The 23296-nt window shown below is 42.0% G+C and overlaps 1 protein-coding gene across 4 annotated transcripts in view; it reads right to left on the minus strand.

Moving 5' to 3' along the window:
- Positions 1-23296, minus strand: part of LRP11 (LDL receptor related protein 11) — a 287031-nt gene that overhangs the window by 23484 nt on the left and 240251 nt on the right. For 2 of the 4 annotated variants that reach the window (XR_013596240.1, XM_078649381.1), the window contains exons 6-8: positions 22547-22717; positions 14887-14943; positions 1848-1946 (exon numbers count right to left, since the gene is read on the minus strand). Coding sequence is in view for 2 of the 4 variants with exons in the window: in XM_078649381.1 (XP_078505507.1) it covers positions 1848-1946; positions 14887-14943; positions 22547-22717 (327 nt within the window). In the remaining 2 variants the exon portion in view is untranslated. The remainder of the gene's footprint in view (positions 1-1847; positions 1947-14886; positions 14944-22546; positions 22718-23296) is intronic. The other 2 variants (XR_013596241.1, XM_078649382.1) reach the window with 1 other exon arrangement.

A 23296-nucleotide genomic window follows, 5' to 3' on the forward strand; every position in this document is an offset into this window, starting at 1 on the left:
TGAAAGCAAAGGAATTGACTATTTTGCGTATGCACACGAATTGCTATTTAGAAGTGTGTGTTATTGACATATGTCAGTCTTTGATGCTGTTGTTTGTAAATGGTAGCAAACATGGAGAATTGTAACAAACAAAGAGCCACAAACAGGAGTATTATAACGGTGTACTTTTCCCTAGTAAATCATGTGAATGATCATACCTCGTGACACCTGCATTTCAGGAGCCTACTAACTCCATATAATGACTGGATCTGTTAAGCTTTTTAAAAAGAGGGAAAAGATGAGGTAATCCAAGCAGCAAACATTTACAAAGCAAAACTCATCTGAAAAAAAGCCTTGAAAAGAACAACCCAACATTGAAGGATAGAAAATACTAGAAAATATATAGCGAGTCTGCTTACTTTAAACGCTTCAGAATTGAGCTTGGCTTCCAGTCTGCAGTAACGCACATAAATGTAACAAGTGCATGCGTATAATTTATTTGGCTGACTGACATTGTAAAGCAAAAATTGTGTCAATTTCCATTCAAATAAGTAACCGCTTTGTGCCTTCCTCTGCAGAAAAATTACAGTACTCTTGCATTTCACAGTGTAGTACTGTGGTATACATAATGTACATCTTATGTTACCAACACCCAAGACATCAGCACGCACTAATTTTTGTAGTATGGCTCAGAAAAGACCTTCAAAAGCAACATTTAAAAGGCTAGCAAAGTATTTTACAGGACATGGATCAATCAAGTACAAAATAGACGTAAAATGATTTTCATTTGTTCATGGGAAACACAACATGGCCCACTGAAATGACCTTCAAAATTGTTAACATTTTCTTTTTATTTTTAACATTAGAGATTGCACTCAACAACAAAATGAGCCACAGCGAAATATTGCAATGAAGTGAAAACCAAAGAACATTTAGTCACTTTTTCAACCCAAAGCCCTATCTATACATTCTCCTATATCGATGGCCCACTCCTGTCTACTAAGCTAACAAAATAGCCCAAAACTAAAATATACTACAGCCTAATATCATCAAAGCGTCAAATGAAGGTTTAGTGGCAAACTCTGTGGATCATACAAGTCACCTGCAACCGCTCTTTGAAAAATACAGACAAAAAACCCGGAACACATGAACAACAAATAGTGATGGAAAAGAAGATGGAAGCTCTCCAGGACAAACGCACAGATTTGGAAAACCGGTCTTGCAGGGACAATATACGCATCCGCAATGTTTATGAGAATAAAGAAATCCACAAATAATTGACTACTGGAGATATTTATAATACCACAATTATTTGTGAAGATCAGTTCTACGTAATACCCATTATGCGAGCGCACAGAGCGGGTGCACTCAGACACCTGCTGGGTTTGAGGCAGGGGGACATAAGTGCAAAATTAGGCTTATTTGAGCTGAAAGATCAAAAAATGAGAGAAGCGAGATTCAGAAGCTAAATCATATTCAGAGATCAAACTCTGGATGTGCTCAAGACATCTCACAATCAACGCGCTATGGCCCTGATCACGGCGGAACTACTACAGACACATCTGTTACTAATGGACATTTCCTTTTGGATTATGGTTCCAACTGCAAATCAGATCACACATGGTTTACACAGCGGAGGAGCCAAAAGAGATTATAGGGCCAGCAAGCGAAATGCCAGAAACCTCCCCAAAACCTGGCGCTAAAGGTGAAGACCGCATAGTAAAACTAAAAAAGAATTGGCGACCAATCGTTGTGTATGCAGGGATGCACCACCTTGAATACTTGTCAGCGCTTTGATACCAATTAGTGATGGTTCTCGTTTACAAAATTACATGTAAAATGCAAATGTCCCAATGTTTGCTGCTTACCTGTTTCTGGGGCAGGGTGACCTCCTGCTACTTTGCCTTGTGATCTGATTTTACCATTGTCATTCGTAGGTTCTTTAACTTTTCCCAAAGAACCGATAACTGAAAAACAACAAACAAGAGTTCAGAATAAAGCTTGCAAGGGACATGTGCAGCTACATTGCTCAGTTATTCATTTACATAGCTGGACATGCAAAGACAACAGCAAGTGAAACTATTCAGCTCCGTTTGTATTTATGTCTGTGATAATCTAGACAGATCTGAGCGGTACAACGAACCACTGCTCAGGGGATGTTTTGCTGGCCTACATTCTTCAAGGTACATCAACAAAATGGTCCTATGAGATCACAACTTGTGCTCAACCATCTTAAAAAGAATACAATCCCACCCATGAAGCTGATTTATTATCCTTTTGTTTCAGTATTTAGTCTTATTAGGTCTCGCCTAGGCAGCATGCATGCTCTGCTTAGGAATGACCTCTTGGAATCACTCAGGACGTTTTGGTAAACTCGTGCATGTACTGCATGTTTTCCAATGAGCACTCGTGCATTAATGGCGTTTACCTTGCGGGAGCAAGCAGCTGCACCATATGTTTCCAATCCTCACATCCGCGCTCGCGTTAATTGGAAACAGATGGCGGTCGCGTTCACTTTTGCGGCTGCTTGTTTGTATTATCTCAGTCACAAGCTATCTCGTCACTCCACAGATGGTCTGCTGCCCCAGTGCTCCGTTTCGGGACTAGGCTCTACCATTATTTGAAGTTAAAGAGCTGCATTCAGTGCATTATCATGTCCTTGCCAAACAGCTTGTTTTTTTTTTTAATGCTAAATAGATCATGTTGTTTCTACTCCACAGTCAGCTGTTTGGAGTGCGTGTTTTGTTAGGTTTGGCAAAAGCAGTAGGTCTAGTTCTGCGATTTTGGTTCTCCATGAGCTGGTGCGGAATATTGGAACATGGGACTTTTGTCGTCTCTCAGCACAGTTTTAGGACTGTGGCACGTCCAGTCGACGTCTGAGTATGGCACTCCAGTACTCCCTCCAAAACTGCGACAGGCATTGTGCGACGCTATCAGAGTCCTTTCTTTCACTGCTGGCGGAAAGAACACAATGAGTTAACGCTGAATCCCACTCAGTTACACATCAAAATGTGCGCCCCAGCAGCACTACGGAAACACAAAATGTGATGTTTTTTTGTTAAGAAAATGGGAGGGGATTCTGTCTCATACACATGTGTCCTCTGCTGAAGAACTTAATTTATATTTTGGAAAAAGGAAAGTGCTGAGGCCACAACATTCGGGCCTGGAGTCTGATATGCATCTATTGTTAGGTATTTTATTTTGTCTTTTTTTTACCGAGGGTCCTAATGTTGTACGCTTGTATACTATAAGTTTTAAAAAAAATCAAAAGCCGAGTTTCTTGAAAGATACTTATGATACAACCGACGTAAACTACTTTTTATAAAATGACCCAGAATTAAAGTTTGAGGTTTGTGAACCATCAAACCCTTTCACAAAGAGCACAAGAGTAGAGTGGAAGTTTGTTAGGGATGCAAGGCCCCAAGCACTTTCCAGAAATTATACAAAACCATGCAACAGTGGTGATTCAGTCGTTTTATTGACACTTATAAGTTCCCAAAGGCGAGACCTATTGGCTATGCCAATGCTTGTTTTTCTCTTAGGGATGCCTTGTTTGGGAAAGGAAAAGGAGGACGAAACATGTCATTTTCACACGCTATGTTACCTGGTAACCTAACTCTTTCTTAGCTGATCTCTCTGACATGATAATTATAAACCCAATATTGGCCTCGTCACAATTATAGCCCTACCAGATTCTGGGTGAAAATCCAACTAGTCCCCACAGAGCACAAATAACAAGTTACTTACCCTCGGTAAAGCTATTTGGGGTAGATACTTCCTCACAAGGGGAGCATTGCGTAGGTTAGACAGGAACCAGGAGAAATATAAAGCAGTACTCTATTTTGCTCTGGAAATGACAACCGAAGTTTCATATAAGCACCACCCATGCACACTGTACATGTAAGGAAAAGCATCATGAATTGTGATTTGAACAAGGATGGCTGGTCCTGCAAATGTGAAAAGACCGGAAGAGCTAAAAATGTTTTGCAATGCACACAGCAAGTTCTTGCTGGATCAAAGACAAAACACACAACAATACATCTGACAGTTTGGCCTGCAAAGAGTCTATCTGAGTGGTACCACACCAAACCATAAACTTGTCCCAGTGCTTGGCAAACACAGATTTCGTGGAACAATGTTTAACTGCCAGGATAACAACCTTGAAAGTGAATCAAATGGAATCTCCATGTTTGGAGGTAGGCTTGCGCAGGACTGGATGCAGGCATCACTGGAAGACACTGCACCAATTATGGGTGTAACTGCCATTCATGACCTACTCGGTGTCTGTGGCTGAGTTGACCCACCCTTGCATTTAAAGACCCAACCAGGTGATTCACATTCAGGGATATTCCTCGACGACTCACTCAGTCCCAATCAGAGAACCTCCTGACACAGGACTCAAGACCCCACTCCGCTCTGCTTGTTGCAGTACCACATGGCGGTGGCCTTATCCATAAGAACCTGCATCATCCTCCTCTTGATGGTTAACAGGAAGGTCTTCAAAGCCAAGCTGATAATCCCCAATTCCAAAAGCTTGATGTTGAGTGGGGTTTCCGCTTGACACCCAACAACTCTGAATTCCACGTCTCCTAGATGGCCTCTCAACCCAGCAGCAATGCGTCCGTCACCACCATCAGGTCTGGGTGGGATAAGGAGAGGGGTCTGCCGCCAGTCCGATCGCGATTGAGCAGCCACCACTGCAAATCTTTTGCGGTCTCCTACGAAAACCTGGATGGAATCTGTTAGGTTTCCATGGAGCTGTGCCCACTGAGACCTCACGTCCGTTTGCAGAGCCCACAAATGTCACCTGGCAAAGTTGATGAACAGGAAGCAGGAGGAACGAAGGCCCAGGCGTCGGAGAGTCAATAGCCTCCAGGACTGAGGCTGAAAGATCAGGATCAGAGTCAGAATGCCCTGGACTGTGCAGTCCAGGAAAAAGGCACGTAATTGCACCATATCCAGGATGGCTACGATTAAATGCAGCATCCGTGAAGGAGTCAGGTGTGTATTTGGCATGTTGATAGTAGTACCCTTTGATGTTCGAAGGTTTACCACGGCCCGCAGGTGGTCAACGACTGCCTGGGGCAAGCCCACCTTCAACAGCCAGTTGTCGAGGTAGGGAAAGACTTGAAAACCCAACCTCCGAAGGTTTACTGCAACAAACATAAATAACTTTTGTGAACATTCAATGAACTCTGGTCAGGTCAAAAAGGAGCACCACAAACTGAAAATGATCTTGGCCTACAGTGAACCACATATAGCTTCTGTGGGCCTGCAGTATGGTGCTATGGAAATAGGTCTCCAACAGGTACAAGGCTACAACCCTGTATCCAAGATCTAGGGCAGACCAAACCTGTGCAAGCATCTTGAATTGCCCTTTCACAGGAAGGCATTGAGAGGTAAAAGTTTAAAATAGGACGAAGACCTCCATACTTCATTAGTACAATGAAGTAGGGGGGAATAATACCCAGTTCCTATTTCTGAGGCTGGAACCCTCTTCATAGCTTCTTTGACCAAAAAAACCTGCACCTCCTATTTCAAAATAGACATATGGTCCTCCGGCAGCGGCTCAGATGTTGGTGGAAGGTGTCGCACGGTAGAAAGAGATGGGAAGGAGTAGCCACATTTGGACACTTTGAAAGACATCCGTCTGAAGTGATGTCTTGCCACCCCTGGAAGAAATGGCAGCTCATGTCTCCTACAGGGGAACTGTTAGCTGGAAAGGACAATCTAAAGCAGTTTTGAAGTTATTGTCAGAAAGGCTGAGGACTGGGCCATGTGTTGTCCCTTATGTCCTGGATATTGCCGTTAGGAACAGCTGCCTGAACTCAAAAATGCTGGTCGCACTGACAGTGGTGTCTGGTGGTGTCAATAGGTCTAACCCATTGGCATATTTCGGAAATGGAGGAAACTGCATGACAGTTGTGGAGTAACCCAAAGAGGTCTGGGGCATGACTCTCTTTGAACCCATCTAGGGTTGTATCCAATTTCTCACCAACGTGGCAAGAGCCATCGAACAGCATATCCATGAAAGATGCCTGGACACCCCCTGAGAAGCCCGAAGACCTTATCCAAGTGTCATCATACATGCCAATTGCCCAACCCAAGCAACTGTCTATGTCAAGGCCAGACTGGATGATTATTTAGCTGCATCCCGGCCATCCAGAATAGTTTGTGCTAAAGAGGTCTGCAAGTTGCATTGGTAAGATTTGGTTGGTATGATGTTGGTAAGATCTGTCCCACAGTGCATGGGTGCAGAACCCAAGGAGGCTGCTGGCATTTACATAGTGTAAGGCAAGGCTGGTGCTGGAAAACGTGCTTGCCAAATGCCTCCATATGTTTGGATTCGTGGTCAGGAGGGTTTGTAGGAAAGACATTTAACTTTGCTGGTGGATGCCTGAGCCACCAAGCTCTCTGGCGCTGGATGCTGCATGAGAAAGTCAGTTGGGCTCAGAGCTTGTTTGTGGCAACGAGTGACCGGTCTATTGATTGAAGGTCTAGAGCATGGTTTTCTCCAAGTACACAAGAGAGTATGCACAGGGCTTCATTAAAGGGCAGAAGAGATTCGGTAGGTGCATGGTGATGCAGAAGGACCTCTGTAAGGACATTAGTTTTGACCTCCATTATTGGGAGCTGCAGGTCAAGGACCTCTGTAGCCCTTCTGATAACCACTGGAAATGATACACTCTCCTCTCTGGCTGGCCCAGAAGGAGAAACTAATCCAGTGCTGGGGAAGTGCCCAGACCACTGGCATCCTGTTGGACTATTTGCCAGTTCGCTTTGTCATATTGAGGGACAAATTCATCATCATCGAAAGTCTGACTTTGATCTGAGTCTGAGCCAAAAATGTGATTTAGTGTATGGGAGCAACTGTCTAGTAAGGGTAGTATGATGGAGTTGTAACAATTGCCAACAAGTGGTGCCACAATGGAATCAGGGGGCAGCCTTGGCTGAGAGGATTTTGAGTCCGAATCGGAAACCACTATAGGTTGTGGATCCTCCTCCGGCGGCGTTGATGTTGAAAGGAGCAGTGCAAATTGTAGCACCGGCACCAAAGCCGGCACCAAAGACAGTGGGGAACCTGAAATGTGTTTGAGGGGCAGAGACAAGGCTGAGGGTAAATCCGCCGGTGGCATCCCAACTGGAGGCCTTTGTGGCTCCTTGGGGCCCGAAGGTGTGCCAGAGGGATCCAGAAGTGTGCCAAAAATGCACAGCATTGCCTCCCTAAAAGCCTTGATTTGATGAGACATTGCCAATGGACCTGGAGAGGCAGGGTGCATTGGGACCAGACTCAGAATCAGCTCCTCTGGAGTTTGAGATGGCATGTTGACACCCTAGTGTCTTCTCTGGGGATCGAGAATGGCCGGAAGGGATAGATTCCTGCTTGGACTTCTGATGCTTTTTCTTTGATTACCAGACGGCCACAATGAAGAACTGCCACAGGAACAAATTCAAGAGTGCGAATAGGACCTCACTCTTGACTTCGACCAGAAACAGCATGGAGTCTTGGTAATGTTTTGCAATGATGAGCTTCTCTTTGCAATCTCGTATGACCTTTGGGTTCATCCTGTCACAGGAGTCTCCAGTCTTGGAGTCGAGCTCCGACCCAAAACACAAGAGGCATATCCTGTGGAGATCAATCACAGACATGTGTTTGTAACAATCCCTACAAAATGTGAACTCTGTCCTTTTAGAAGGGGACATCTCCCTTCCACTCTCGAAAAAATATGAGTGTGAAAATAAATCAGAAAAAATCTTATCAGAGATCAAAGAGTAGAGCTCCGGATCGGTGTCAGAATGAGTGGATAGAAAGTAACTGATGTCGGCGGGGAAGGGTGGTGCTTACTGACGCGCAGGGGTAATGCTTTAGAGTTTTTCCGGAGCCAGACTGGTTTGGTTTTCTCTGCATGTAGCCAGGAGGCAGAAGTGCCTTAGATCACTAGATGAGATGCCTTCAAGCTTCGCATGAGGGTGGAATCGAAAACATGAATGTAAAACTTGAGTAGGCTGAATGAGGTGGCTACCACAAAAGCCTAGAAACTGCAAAGAATGCTTTAGAAGAAGAATGTATAGGGACAACTGCACCCTCAAACCCCTGAGAAAGCTTACAGTAGGAAAGGGTCAGCTTACTGCAATCACTATGAACAAGTCATCCTTACCGTCTTCTACCTGGAACAAGCTAACCCAGTACAGGGTAAGAGATCAAGGAAATAAATACCCAGTGCTGACAGTGAAAGGTCAAATGTGTGGCAACTAGTTTTTTCAGATGGCTGGACTCTGAGGAAAGATTGGCATTCCATTTGGGTCACTTCATATACCCGACCCCCCCAACAGTAGTTCTCAGAATTATTATCTGGTAACCTCAACATTTATCAATCATGGCAACTGTTCTTGGAGTGGCAGATATCAGGAGGAGACCACATGCATTAAGACTCTGGAGATTAACAAATAACTGGGCTTGGACAGGTATAGAAGGGGTTTTTACAAGATCATTTTCAGGTTAATTAATTTAGCATTTAAAAAAACAAAAGCTGATTTTTTTCACCTCTGACTGCTGGGATCATGGACACCTTGAGGAAAGGAGACACCGTTGTCAATCCTTAACTATGTAGAGGCCACAAGAAAACCAGTCATGACAACCCCACTGATACTATTACTTAGGACCTCAAAAAGTTCACAAAGCATTTGGCTAACACACTAAGCCATTGACTTGCCCACTTTAAATAAATTGTGTTTTAATGTGGATCGACAAAAAATAATAACATACTGAGAAAAGTTTGTCTTAGATATTGGAGGGGAGGGGGAAGCTAGCAATTCTACTCTCTCTAGGATGCTTTTGATAGTAAGAATTGTCACTTTTTCCTCAAGTTCTTCAGAATGCTGGTAGAGACATTGACTGATGGCCAGTTCTGCCCTTCCCAGAGCGTCAAACCTGAGTTGCTGGGCCAGATCCTCCTGGAACTGGAACACAGGAAACTCAGGACCGGTTTTGCCCTTATTAGGGCTCATCATCCAGATATAGCTTGGTTCAAGTGGCACAGTGAGCATAGGACCACTCTGGGCATACCCGCCACACTTAGGACAGGAAAAACAAAGTGATGAATGGTATGCTTAAATTTATCTTGTATCTTGGGCTGGTCTGTTAAGTCCAGACTGAGGTGGCATGGTGGGTGAAAACCGATGGATTGGAGTGCAACCTGAGTGATTGCCAGTGGCTAAGATTAATTCAAGAATTCCATCGATCATCTTGTTAATGTTGCAGCTACATCCCAAAGTGCGCTGGGTACGCCCAGATTTGGGTCCTGTGCTGACTGTGCCACTGGAACCAAGCTACATCCAACCAAGGAGCCACAATTAGGGTGAAAATCAGTCTTGCCGTGCTTGTAGTCCAGTTCAGGGAGGGCTTGGCCTGGTAGCTCGGGCTGGGCTGTTCATATTGGAGCAGGATAAAGACTGACTTGCACATGGCTGGGTCCAAACGGAGGTGGCATAGTGGGTGACAAATGATGGACTGGAGTGCGTCCCAAGCAACTGCTAGTAGCAGAGAATAGTTCAAAGATTCCATTCATGAATGAATGAAGGTATTTATATAGCGCAGCAGCTGCTCCAAATGATCACTGCTTGTTGCTGAAAAAATACAACGGCCTGGAAGTATTCCTCCTCAGGAGCCCTAGAGATTCCATGAGGCGAAAGGTACGGTGGACCATCCAATACTGTTGGCTAAATTGAGGCCGGTGGGAGTGAAGGGGACGGCACACGCTTGGTTTAAGTCCTATCTCAGCGAACGCACACAAAGAGTGATATTACACCCTTTTAAATCAGAAGCTAAACCCCTCTGGTGTGGGGTGCTGCAGGGCTCAGCGTTGAGCCCCCTACTTTTTAATATCTATCTGGCTCCTCTCTAAATGGGGAATTAAAACCATCTCCTATGCAGACGACACACAGCTGGTGTTCTCCCTTAAGGACCTGTCGGCAAATTCCTTCGAGAGGTTTAGGGGCTGCCTGTGTGACGTCTCCAGATGGATGAATAACAACAAGCTAAAATTGAACACAGAGAAGACTGAGGTTCTGTTCTTCTGCAAGAATTCCCCCCACCACCTGGTCTGTGGTGGCCAGAGGAAATGGGTTCCCCACCCTGTCCGACCTCTACGGCAAAAAACCTGGGTGTAAAATGGGACACTGATAAGAAATTTGCTTCCCAAATATGGTCCATAACATCCACTTGCTTCGGAATTCTGAAGGGGCTGAGGACATTTCTTTATCTACTTCCGGATAGTTGTCGAAAAGGAGTTGTTCATGCTACGGTAACTTCAAGGCATGACTATGCCAACAGTCTGTTTCTTGGTCTTCCGGCATATTTGTGATAAAGAGACTGCAGATGGTGCAGAATGCGGCGGTGAGACTGATCAGAAGAGTGACATTTAGACAACACATAACTCCACATGTCAAACAGCTCCACTGGCTGCCGGTAGTGAAGCGTATAGAATTCAAGGCCCAGAAAGGCAGCTGCCCCAATTACATAAAGAAACACATCTGCTCCTATCAGCAAATGTGTTCGCTACGCTCTAACTCACAAAATCTGCTGTGTGTTCCCCAATTCGCGAAAGCACGCACCGGTTGCAGGGCTTTCTCAGTAGGAGCAACCAGATTATGGAACTCCCTTCCGGACAGACTTCGGTTGAAACCGGATAAAGGGGAGTTCAGGAAAGCTTTAAAGACATGGCTTTTTGGCCGTGATTAGCTCTATTTCGTTTTGGTTGGAGATTCTCTCTCTCTCCCATGTTTGCTGGATCACGCTAGTGCCGGGACAGCTCTGGTTAAGGTAGCTCTAGTGCTTTACAAATGTTGGTGTATTGTATTGTAAAGGTGTAGAAATCAAGAAAGATCATATCTCTTTCAAGAGATGGGTATTAAAGCTAGTCTTAAAAATGGTCTCTGCAGAAATAGTCCAAATATGATAAAGAAGAGAATTCCATAGCTTCAGAGCCAGGAAAGAGAAGGTTAGGCCTCCAGTTCATGATTTGTATATCTTAGGGACTCACAATCAAATTCTGGTGAGTCGAACGAAGGTTTCTAAGGGGTTGATACTTTTTAATCTTGTTTTTTATGTACAATGGGCCCTTCTGTTTCATCATCCTAAATGTAAAAAGAAGGGTTTGAATCTTATTCTGTGGCTAATAGATAGCCAAATTAGGGTATTTAAGCCCTTCATAATTGAGTGCCATTGTGGAATGTTAAGCACCAACACTGCAGCAGCATTCTGGACCCGCTGCTACCTGTCAGCTCTTGGGGGACCCAAGAAGCAGGACATTTGCATAATCTAACTGTGATTTGTTTAATGTCTGGATGAGGTCCTTCCATATGTTTTCTGTCAGACACTTAAGGGTCTTTCCCAATGCTTTCACTAGGGCAAAGCAAACTCCAGCAGTGGTCTTGACTTGGGACTTAAAGGAGAGAGTGATGTCAATCTTAACCCCCAGACTTTTTGCAACAGCAGTCGGGGCTGGAAGGTTACCCAGCCACTGACTCAGTCACTCACACAGTCACTCGCTCACCTATAAAGCCACTCACATACCCACTCATGTATGCAGCCTCTCTGAGCCACTCACTCATCAACACACAACCACTTACATACACATTGACACATCCATACAAGCTCTCACAAATCTACTCACTCACCCTTACAGTCACTGACACAGCCACTCACTCTTCAATACAGCCACTCGCACACACCACTCAGTTAACCAAATACCCCCTCAAACAGCCACTCATTCACCCATACAACCACTTACACACCATCACTCACCCATTCAACCACTCACACAGTCACTCATTTACACATCAACTCACTCACCAAAAGAGCCACTCACTCAGCCATAGTCACAGAAACACCCACTTATTCACCCATAGTCACATACACTCACACACCCACATATTCAGCCAAACAGCCACTCACACACCCATACTGCAACTCACACACAGATACAACAGTCATACAGCCACTCATTTAATATATTTTAGAAATAGTATCACCCATTAATAGTTCACTAAGTACGCTAATTCAACTTTTGTGGCACCTTTGTATATATGTTTAACGCTCATGAACATGTAGAAAATATTCACAATCACTAGATGATGTCATCAGTGATGTCATTTGAGATGTCATCAGTGAGGTCATCATTGATATTACTGACCATGTCATGACCAAGTCATGAGTGATGTAATATGCAAGGTCATAAGCAGTGCACTGCGGGCCATAAGTTATAGTTAGCTCAGTTAATTATAACTGCTGAATTTCTATGGTTTTGTCTGTGGATAATCTGAGCCTAATTATTACATCCCCTTAACCTTTGACTTTTTCATTGAATGTCTAAGGTTTTTTTTAGTTTCATTTCCTAACTACAACAACCCTGTGACCTTTGCTTTTTTTCTTTGAATTTCTGCTTTTTTATAACATCCGTTTACCCTCTGTTTAGTGCATTTTAAAGGTTCTTTTTAAATATTTTATTTCCTAACTAACCTGTATCCTTTGAGAGTGGGTATGTGAGCAGCTGGATAGGGTGTGAGTGGGTGTGTGAGTGGCTGCATGGATCTTGAGTAAGTGTGTGAGTGGATGTATGGGTGTGTGAGTGGATGTATGGGTGTGTGAGTGGATGTATGGGTGTGTGAGTGGATGTATGGGTGTGTGAGTGGATGTATGGGTGTGTGAGTGGATGTATGGGTGTGTGAGTGGATGTATGGGTGTGTGAGTGGATGTATGCGTGTGTGAGTGGGTGTATGGGTGTGTGAGTGGGTGTATATGTCTGTGAGTGGGTGTATATGTCTGTGAGTGGGTGTATATGTCTGTGAGTGGGTGTATATGTCTGTGAGTGGGTGTATATGTCTGTGAGTGGGTGTATATGTCTGTGAGTGGGTGTATATGTCTGTGAGTGGGTGTATATGTCTGTGAGTGGGTGTATATGTCTGAGTGGGTGTATATGTCTGAGTGGGTGTATATGTCTGAGTGGGTGTGTATGTCTGTGAGTGGGTGTGTATGTCTGTGAGTGGGTGTGTATGTCTGTGAGTGGGTGTGTATGTCTGTGAGTGGGTGTGTATGTCTGTGAGTGGGTGTGTATGTCTGTGAGTGGGTGTGTATGTCTGTGAGTGGGTGTGTATGTCTGCGAGTGGGTGTGTATGTCTGCGAGTGGGTGTGTATGTCTGCGAGTGGGTGTGTATGTCTGCGAGTGGGTGTGTATGTCTGCGAGTGGGTGTGTATGTCTGCGAGTGGGTGTGTATGTCTGCGAGTGGGTGTGTATGTCTGCGAGTGGGTGTGTATGTCTGTGAGTGGGTGTGTATGTCTGAGTGGGTGTGTATGTCTGTGAGTGGGTGTGTATGTCTGTGAGTGGGTGTATATGTCTGTGAGTGGGTGTATATGTCTGTGAGTGGGTGTATATGTCTGTGAGTGGGTGTATGTGTCTGAGTGGGTGTGTGAGTTGCTGTGTGGGTCGGTGACTGGGTGTGTGAGTAGTTGTATAGGTCAGTGACTGGGTGTGTGAATGGCTGTACGGGTCGGTGACTGGGTGTGTGAATGGCTGTACGGTTCGGTGACTGGGTGTGTGAATGGCTGTACGGGTCGGTGACTGGGTGTGTGAGTGACTGTATGGGTATGTGACTGGTTGTGTGAATGGCTTTGAGTGGGTGTGTGGGTGTTTGTATGGAAGTGTGAGTGGGTGTGTGAGTAGTTTTGAAGATGTGTGAGCGGTTTTGTGCATCAGTGAGTGGGTGTACGTGTCTGTGAGTGGGTGTGTGAGTAGCTGTGTGGGTGTATGAGTGGGTGTATGAGTTGGTGTGTGAGTGCCTAGATGGGTCTGTGAGTGGGTGTACAAGTGTCTCCTCCTTTAATAAAACTCCTGGTGAATTGCAATTATTTCAAGACTCGCTACCTCCTCTTTTACAAGGCAAACAATGGCTCCCCTCTGTGCCTTGAGACCAACATCAAGGTAGCCACAGGGCTTCACAAGATGTGCAGTGGCAGCATCGCCACACACAAATCAAGGTAGCGCAGAAAGGAAAAACTCAGACACGAGGGAGTGAACGTTTATCCCATTCGAAATTCGCCAAGCTCCATGCCTTCTCGACATCACAGAGCTTATTTGTATTGGCTTTTCAAGCAGCTTTTTGGTTATTGGATGCAACAGTTCACCTAAGACTTGCTCTGCAACTTATCCTCCCTCTTGGTCAAGCGTCTCCCAGCTAATGGCTTTCCAGCCCCCTCCAATGCTGCTCCTCAAACCAGAATCCATCCTCTCCTGTAACTCCCAGCACGGCAGCCCTGCTGTGACCTGCCTTTCTGAAGTACCATACACTCCTCTATCTTCTCTTATTGCACTGAACTGCACTGCACTATTATACAGCGCTCTATTGCCATCAAGCTTGTTGGAAAGGGACCCAACTATGGTTTCAGAAACATGCAACCCTGTGTTGAGTAGTGGGGTTCTCCGATTCTGTAGATTAAAGAATGATTATTATACTTTAGCATGCCAAAATCCTATCAAATGACTTACATCTACTTATCACATATACAGCATTAGTACTACAATCATTAATCACATAAGACATTTAATTTGGTGCTTACAGTCCACCAGTGTGCATGCACAGTGTGCCCAATACAACTAGCAAGGCACAATCATTTAATGCACTTACTCAGTGCAATTAAAGTCAAATGTACATTTCACTGCATTGAAGACCCTTTGGATTAAAATACCAGTTCCATGAGTTTGGTCATACAGATCGACATATTTGTTACCATAGGAACATTTAATCAAAGTTCTAAACACAGGTTCTTTAACATCTTCACTATCTGATTGTGGCTTTGTTCATATCAATGTAATACATTTGCCTCCACTTAATACAAAAATCAAATCAAACCTGGTTTAATGTTTTCGAGGGATGGGGCCTTTGTTTCTGCCTCTTCTTCAACTGCCCCTGGAGAAAAAAGAAAAGTACATAGTTTACTTTCTGTGCACTCTATTGAAACCTACCTTTGATGTCACGGTCTTTAATAATAAGTCACATTTCTTGTCTGCCAACCATTATAAGTACTGTATTTCAGGGGCCTGGCCTGGTAACATGGCGGATAGCATGTACATTTTTGGTGCTTCAATAGAAGACCTTGAATGTCAGCAGTATCCTGCATACAATATATACATCACAAAGCTCAATAAAGCAGATCTGAAAGGCATTCTAAGCTACTGAACCTAAGAAAGGGCCCTCCTGTTCCCATTTGTTGGTGGACTGGTAAGATGCAGAACACTGCGATGCAACACCGAGAGCATACGTAGCGCAAGGGAGTTAATAATTGAAGAGTCTCTTCTGTCAAAACCTCAAATTTTAGAACTCTGAAGGGTATGTTTTAGGCACTTATTGGTTGGGATATGATATGCGGGAAAGTTACTACGTGATAGTGTCAACAAAGCGTGTCTACAGTGGTGCAACTCGGGAACTACCGAAACTCCTAAACGTAGGGAAAACAACAAAACAAAATTACACAGCTGCTGCAAAAAAGCAGACAATCCCGAACAAAGCCGCTATCGTAGGAGAAGAAACGATCGCCTGAGCCCTCACCAGCAAACCTACTCAATGTCACCCAATGGTCTATATCCAGCCTAGAGAAAAAAAGATACAATGGCAGTACAAATTAACTTAATTACACTGACATGAGCAAGGTAGAAAAACACACAGATTGAAGCACCAACGGGAGCTGAAACTTAAAATGTAGAATAGTGAAACAAGATTAGGAAGTTCAATGAAATAAACCAAATGTCGGATACGAGGGTGAAAGATGTGTTAGGATGGTCTCGGCAAAATAATCTGTGCTTCACACAATTTCCTGTGAAAGTAGAGATCAGGTGAAAATAACAAATTCCTGGAGACATAGGTATTAACATCCTACAGCTAAAGGGGATGTCCTCCTCTTCGGTTCAGCAAAGGCACAGAGCTGGCTCTCCCCCACCTTACACAGACAGCACCGTCTAGCACCATTCTAATCCAGCAACTCCACTTCAGGGATAGGATGAGATACTTCAGCATGTGTGTAGAGAGGTGAAGATACCATCTGAAGGATACAATATCATATTATTTATGCGCATGGCATGGTGGCCTTAACGTAAGGGATCATGGAGTACTTTTGTCCATTCCCTCCTCTACGATGGGTATGGGGTTCCATACCATGGATTGCCTTAGATGTTTCCTATCTGATATTGTATTGTATTATTGCATTTATATACAGCTTACCACCCCTGACGAGGTGTTGAAGAGCTTTTTAGGCTTGTAGTATGCCTCTCCGGAACCCATAAAGGATTAATGGTGAATTAGTATAGTGAAATATGAAATAATTTGAGTGGTGGATATGTTAGTCAGATATTTGGGTTGAGAAGGATAGTGGAGGGATAGAAAAGGAAAAAGGTTTGCATTTATATAGCGCTTGCTACCCCCGATTAGGTGTTGAAGCGCTTTTTCTCGCCGAGTAGCACACTACTCCGGTAACCCATAAAGGATTAGTGGTGAATTAGTAAAGTTAAATATGAAAGTAATTTGAGTGGTGTAGAACACCAGTTGTCTAGATGTGTTCCCCCAAGTTGACCCACTTCGCCAATTAATCCTGACATCATTGTTCTTTAAGGTCTACATGGTACTAATTGAAAATGTTGTCAGCCCCAACTTATGCTGTCACCCAAATGTATCTAAGGGTGTCATTTGCTGTGGATGTGCACCACCTGTGAGGTAGTCATCCTTTTATCATGGATTGAGGGTCGCTTTATTTATTTGAATAAATATTTGATTTAAACTATTTTTCTGTTGATTACACACCTCCTGCTTTTCAAACATTTTAGGCCTGGCTTTTCGCATGGTCTTAATTTATTACTTGCCCAATGCCTGTTCCTATGGTTAAATCTCTAATTTAGACTTCATCCCTTCTAGAATTTACACCTCACATAGATATACTGATTAAAACATATTTACTAACTGGTTGTTTTGAGCTCTAACAAGCATTTCCTTGTCTCTTTGTATGTAAAGACAACTGCCAGTCCCTTAATTTTGTATACATTGAATGGTGATCACCTTGTGGTAGAATCTATTTCCAGAAAAGTTCAAATTGGGCTTTGCTGGTCTTATTCCATGAACACTTGAATATTTCACTTGCTTCATTCATGATTGTATGTATGACTCCAATGTTTAAAACAAACAAAAGCCAACTGTCAAACTCAATTATGGGAGAAAGTAACTGCCGACCATATGAGAAGGGAGACCGGTGAGCTCACTACATCAGGAGTAGGAACTTACAGTGCCAAGGTGCTGATACTCATTTCTCCTCTTCCGTTTAGCATCCAATATCATTCTAAATTATGATCAGACATGTGCAGGAAAACAGCTAAGAAGGTATGGAAGGTAGGCCACTTAAATGAGGAATTAACATCAGCCTGCAACCAAATCTAAAAAAAAATGTCCCTGAAGGGTTGGCTTAAGTTGATGCACAACAGCTAATGCATGCTTCATCCCACTCTGCTAAGCAGTCGCTATCCGTTTCAAGAGGACTCCAGGTACAGTAGCGCTTAGCCACTTTTAAGTTTTTGGCATGCTATAAATTCATAATGTATAGGATTCATGTATTACATTCTATTGAATACCCCACGTTGGCTTTGGATTCCTTGTGTTATGAAGAGAGAAATAGTTCACGAATCTAGCTATATTACTTATTTTTCATGTGACTTTACTCATGGTTAGATTAGTTTCTGGAAAATATAAAAATACTGGAGTAAAAGATTAATGTTAGAAATGCAGTATTCATATTCGCATCATGCTCCAGCGTTATTACATCTAGCATGCGCCACAGGAGAGGGGACACATCATCGTTAGAAACTCAATGAATCCTTATTGAGAATGAAATTTGATTGAACAGAAATTGAAGATTTTCATAGTAGAGAGGAGCAAATGTCATTTGGTTTGAAGCACAAAACTAGCATATAAAAAATCCTCAGAAATTGGAAAAGTATTTAAGAGAGCTGAAGAATACGTGCTTCAAAGGCTATAGATACTTGAAGACAAAGAAGCAAAAACTAAAATATAAAATAAACAATATACAAAGACAGCAGAATGTAAACTAGTTTGTCTGAATCAGAAATAAAGTCAACAATAAGACAAGTACTTGGAGATTACTAGCCTCAAATATCATAAAAACAATACTAGATAAAACCACTTTTTCGTGAAAAGGAAGAACATTTGTGACACAATCAATTTTTTACAGTAACTTGTAAGTAACTAAAGAGTGCAGTTAGAGTACAAAGACGACTATTCGAATAAGCAACCTATCCCAACTATTAAAAAAACCGAGAGGCAACTCTAGCGCCAGTAACATATTTTGAAGTGAAAGAAGCAATGCAGAACTTAAAAGGGGTTAATTGCCCCGTCAAGGTGGCTTCAACAGTCTCTTTTAGAAAATCATGTGCAGAGAGAAAGTTCTACTCTTGTTAAACCATATTAATGTACTGTGGAAATGACAAGTTTACAGTTGAGAAAAAACATCTGCTCATTTTTATAAATCACAAAACAAGTAGGATCTGCTAACTAAATGCTACGCTTCAGGTTTAGATCAAGATGTCTGGAAAATATTAAATAAGGATCAATTACTATTCAAAAAAAGGAGGTATAGTAATGACATGATTGGCTTTATTTCAGGTATTGCCAAGAACTGTGAAGAGGCGGAAAATCTGAGTGCTGTGGTGATTTACATGAAGCTCAAAGAACTTTTGATAATGTAAACTGGAATATTCTATTATCAGTTCTGAAGATCTAGTATTTAGGTGTAATTCTCTATGACTGCGATCTCAACAGAGAATAGAATGATCTCGGATTGTTTTCTACAGTTTATAAAGGACCGGCATCACTATTATTTAATATCACCTTGGAAATGTTAACTCCCATTTTGAGGAATTGTGAGAGGGTGTAAGGTAATGAACATGGCCTAACAATGATTCAAACTCTGCATTATGGGGTTTGCAAGTAACTATTAACTTCTGACTCCGGTAATATAGTTGTAGTCATTATGTGGCCAATATGTGACTTGAGAAATATTTCACAGTGTACAGTGAAATGGTGTAAAACAGTGGAAAAGTTTCTATTGAAAGGGGAGGTCAAACCCAAATATTGAACTTGGCCCTTTAAGTGAGATAAATACTTTGCCATCGCTAGAGGTTAGGATTACAAAAGGCAGAGAAAAACATAACAAAAGAAATGTAAAGTTCCTTGGTTGAAGGCAAAAAAGGAAAAATGGAAACTCATAACACTCTTAGACCAGGATTATAGGTAAAACTAAATTTAATAAAACAGATACTCCAATCACAAATCACATAAATATTCACAATAACAGATAGTAAACCATAATAGCAAGTGCTAATCACTATTAGTACATTTTTTACAGGTCTTTTGAGAGTAGGAGAAATATTAATCTTGCCCTCACGCATATAGACCTTACTGCAAAAAGGGGCATTTGTTTTATGAAATATAAAAATACATGAGATTTTTCTATAACCATAGACAAGCTGAATGTTTAAAATTGAAGAAGATCTTATTGACACATGTTCTTGGGAGAAGTTAATCAATCTATAGCCATTAGAATTTATTTTCTTAGGTAATCATTCAAGAGGAAAATGGTTAATATCTTTAGGTTAAAGTTGAAAAGAGGTGTATTCTACAAAAATGAAGAGTGAAAGTGCTTAACACCAACAAGGCTGGAACTAAGGTAAAGTGAGAAGTCTCATACATGTTATTTTAATGTTAAAGGACTAAAGTTTTCCAGGACAAAACATCAAAGAAAATGTCCAGAGTTCTAGGAGGAGATTATGATGAATGAGAAGTTTGTTCATGTAATTGATTTTTCATTCATGCAAATACATAATTGCATATAAAGCTATGGATCATAAACATGTCATTGCTTAAAAAAACAAATACAACATAAAATGAAAAGTTGAAGGTTATACTAAAATTGAGGACTGTATTAAGAAACAATCTCATCAAGTGACTCTAGAAAGAGTGACATTTTCAGTGAGAAATAGAAGTCCCTTTATGGAAGGTACTTTGGAAATATTTCAAAACGACCTTGGTTAGAAATTATATGGTGGTGCTAATAAGCTAGACGTCACTAGCGGAAGACTGAATAATTTGCATGCATTTCACTGCACACTGCCCATCACATTAATTCAACATTTATGAATTGTTGAGTAACCAAGAAATTACTGACATATTGAGTATAGTATGTGTGAAATCCTACTTGCACTGGCTCACTAGGTATTAGGCATATTCTGCAACATCCAATCACTTTTGGATGTATGAAAGGCCCTGCATAAGTCAAGAAGAGAGTATACGTTTTACTCCAGAAAACAATAATTTCTCCAGGACATATTTTTTTCTGATGAGCAGTAGGCTGCTTGGTAAGGTTTTGAATTGTAACCTCCACCATAGATTCATTTTGGTTCGCTCCCGATGCTAAGCGGTATTTAGTTAGGTCAGCATTATCATTTAGCAAAAAGATCAGGAGAGAGAATATTTGCAAGATTCCAACTCTGAGTTCTTTGCAACTAATGCTGGGTCACTCAACTCTCAGAGGCAGGTTCCCCCAGAAGAGTGTAATAAATTGGAAGCTGGGGAGGATCAGGCTGGATTCGCTTGAGAAGGAAGTAAACAAGCTAGAACCTCCATTAGAGGCTAATAGACCTAAATCATTTTAGGCAAGTTGACCATAAGCTCAAATAAATTCTCTGCTGTCCTGTATAGGCAAACAGAACAGGTTTATGAATCAAAAACAATACCGGTGTTTGAGTACCACAGAGTTCGATCGGGAATAAAAACTTCAAAATCTTCAAAGTAAAAGTACATCTAAAGAATTCTTGATAACAGCAAGGGGGCGCTAAGATCCAGTGTGTCAGAGATTCTGAAAGCATTGTAAAAGCACTATGGTACTAGGCACGATGACGATGAGCCCCATCATAAACAGCATTATGAATGGTTTGGGTTTTCCCCAAGGTGGATGGTTGGATCACTAGAGATACGATTCTAGCTGTATTGGGTTTCGAAGTCTTTCTTTAACTTGGTTAACTTCGTTTTGGGGAGTGTGTCTATAACAGACATTTGGCAAAACCTTTATTTTCAATGAGTTACGTCGATGGCCTGATCAAAGAGCCTAGAACATATCATTCAATCACCCTATTGACCTGTGAATAGAAGCTCTTTTAAAAAATGTTAGGTGCTCAGCTCACTTCGTATCAGGGGCCCTGGTGTACAAATATGAAGAGGAGTCTATTGCTTAAAGATGCCCATCATTATTGGCACATACATTGATTCAGTCCTTTGACAGATCTAACGCAGACTTTCATATTGTCTATTTACATATATGGCTCAAAGCAAACATTTGACTATGTACACTGGACTTACCAATCTATTCAAGAAACTAGGAAGGGCACTGACCCACTGGTTGCTTAGTGTTGGGGATACACATTTGAAAATACTTTGCATTTAAAGAGGTAACCAGAAAGGCAGTCCTCTGTTGCCAACACTGTTTGCTGTGACTATTAACCCCCGAAATTAACAGCTCATGTGGGACAATAAAGCTCTACTCTTACGTTTCAAGATGTATATCTCCTAATAAAATGTACATGGCCAATTTAATGTACGTAGTTGGTATATACTATCTCTGTTCTGCAGAGCTGACAAAGTGGAAGAATTGAAGTCTAAACACATTTGAGGAAAGAGAAAATTTGAATTTTAGATTATAGAGTAAGGAAAATCCCAGACCAAGGTTGCTGGCTATTAGCTTGCAAAGGATGTTTTAGAGATCAAGAATGTATTTAATAAATAGAGCCCCCTTTGCTCTGTTTTACTAGGAGGATAAGTGAGACTTGTACTTGTAAAGTTTCCATGGCTAATGTTAGAATACTGGTCAGAGAGGCTGCACCATCCTAGCTTGTTCCCATGGTCTGCAAGAGGTGACTGTGACCTTAGAGCTAACCGACCACCCTTTTGCACCAGCAGAGCGCCTCAAGAAACCAACTCTACTAAAAGTGCAGCAGCCAAATGAGCAAGACTTCAGAAAACACAGGACAGCTCCTGTTGTCATAACTTCACATAATCTGAAATGGGCGCCAAAGCTTCTTATTACAAAGTGATATGAAAATCTGCATGCACACATACATAAAAACGCCTTCCCATCACATTCTCCACTTACCATGGAATAAATATAAATCATTTTAGTGGAAAGTTAAAACAATAGGATTCTGGAAGATTGATAAAGGCACGCGCCTAACTCAAAAAAAACGGCAAATATCTATGCTATCTGATTGAAGGAGACTGAGAATACAGCATTTTAGAAATGTCAGATGAAAAATAAGTGCATGCAATACGTTATATAACAGCATGATAGGCAAAATAATGTAAAGGGTAATTTTACCATGCATATATTTTTAGATGAGTACTGCAGAAGCCATACATCCAGCAAATTAAAAGGGTGAGTAATGATTTAAAGTAAACATGAATTTACCATGAACATCTACACATTCACTGATGCAGTCCGCCTCTTGTAGGAAGTTGTTTTCATTGCCTTTGCAGCCACCATAGAAGAAATGCATGCACGTGCCAGAAGAGACATCGAAGTACCAGCGAGAGAAGAGGCCCTTGCAGGGGCCAGTGACAGGGGGAGCTAAGCAGCGCTCTGATTGGTCAGAGGAACACACAAGAAAAAATATATACATATCATATCCATGGAGAAAACGTTGAAGCATGAAAGTAGTAACTCAAAGTGGTAACTAAAATGAATACAATATAATCAGCAAGCTTGTGACAACAATAATGGACATTTTAATAAACCGTAGAATTAAACAGACATTAACAGGATGAGCAAGATGTTAAGTCATCCCTGTGCTAATGCTACATCAAAATCCCCTTACGCTTGGGGTGTGCTTTTAAAAAGGAAAACAAAAGGGGAAATGGAGTATTCGATTTCATTGGAGAATTTTGAGTCGTGTCCTTTGAAATGGAAGAATTAAGCAGCATTATAATTCAGGTAAAGTAGGAATGGAAAATTACTGGCCATGCTGTAGGTTTACATGTCTCTTAGCAACAACAATCTTCAGTAGGATACTCGACATTCCCCACATCATAAGTGTTACGTGTAAATTGGCCCAGCAGAATGGTTCTTCTGTCTTCATTATAACTATCAATTACAGTAAAGCCACTTTTAGGCAGTGGAAAGGGGACATTCCTACATCAGATAGTAACTTGTTGTCGTCCA

The sequence above is a fragment of the Lissotriton helveticus genome, chromosome 6 (assembly GCF_964261635.1).
Source record: "Lissotriton helveticus chromosome 6, aLisHel1.1, whole genome shotgun sequence".
Taxonomy (NCBI): domain Eukaryota; kingdom Metazoa; phylum Chordata; class Amphibia; order Caudata; family Salamandridae; genus Lissotriton; species Lissotriton helveticus.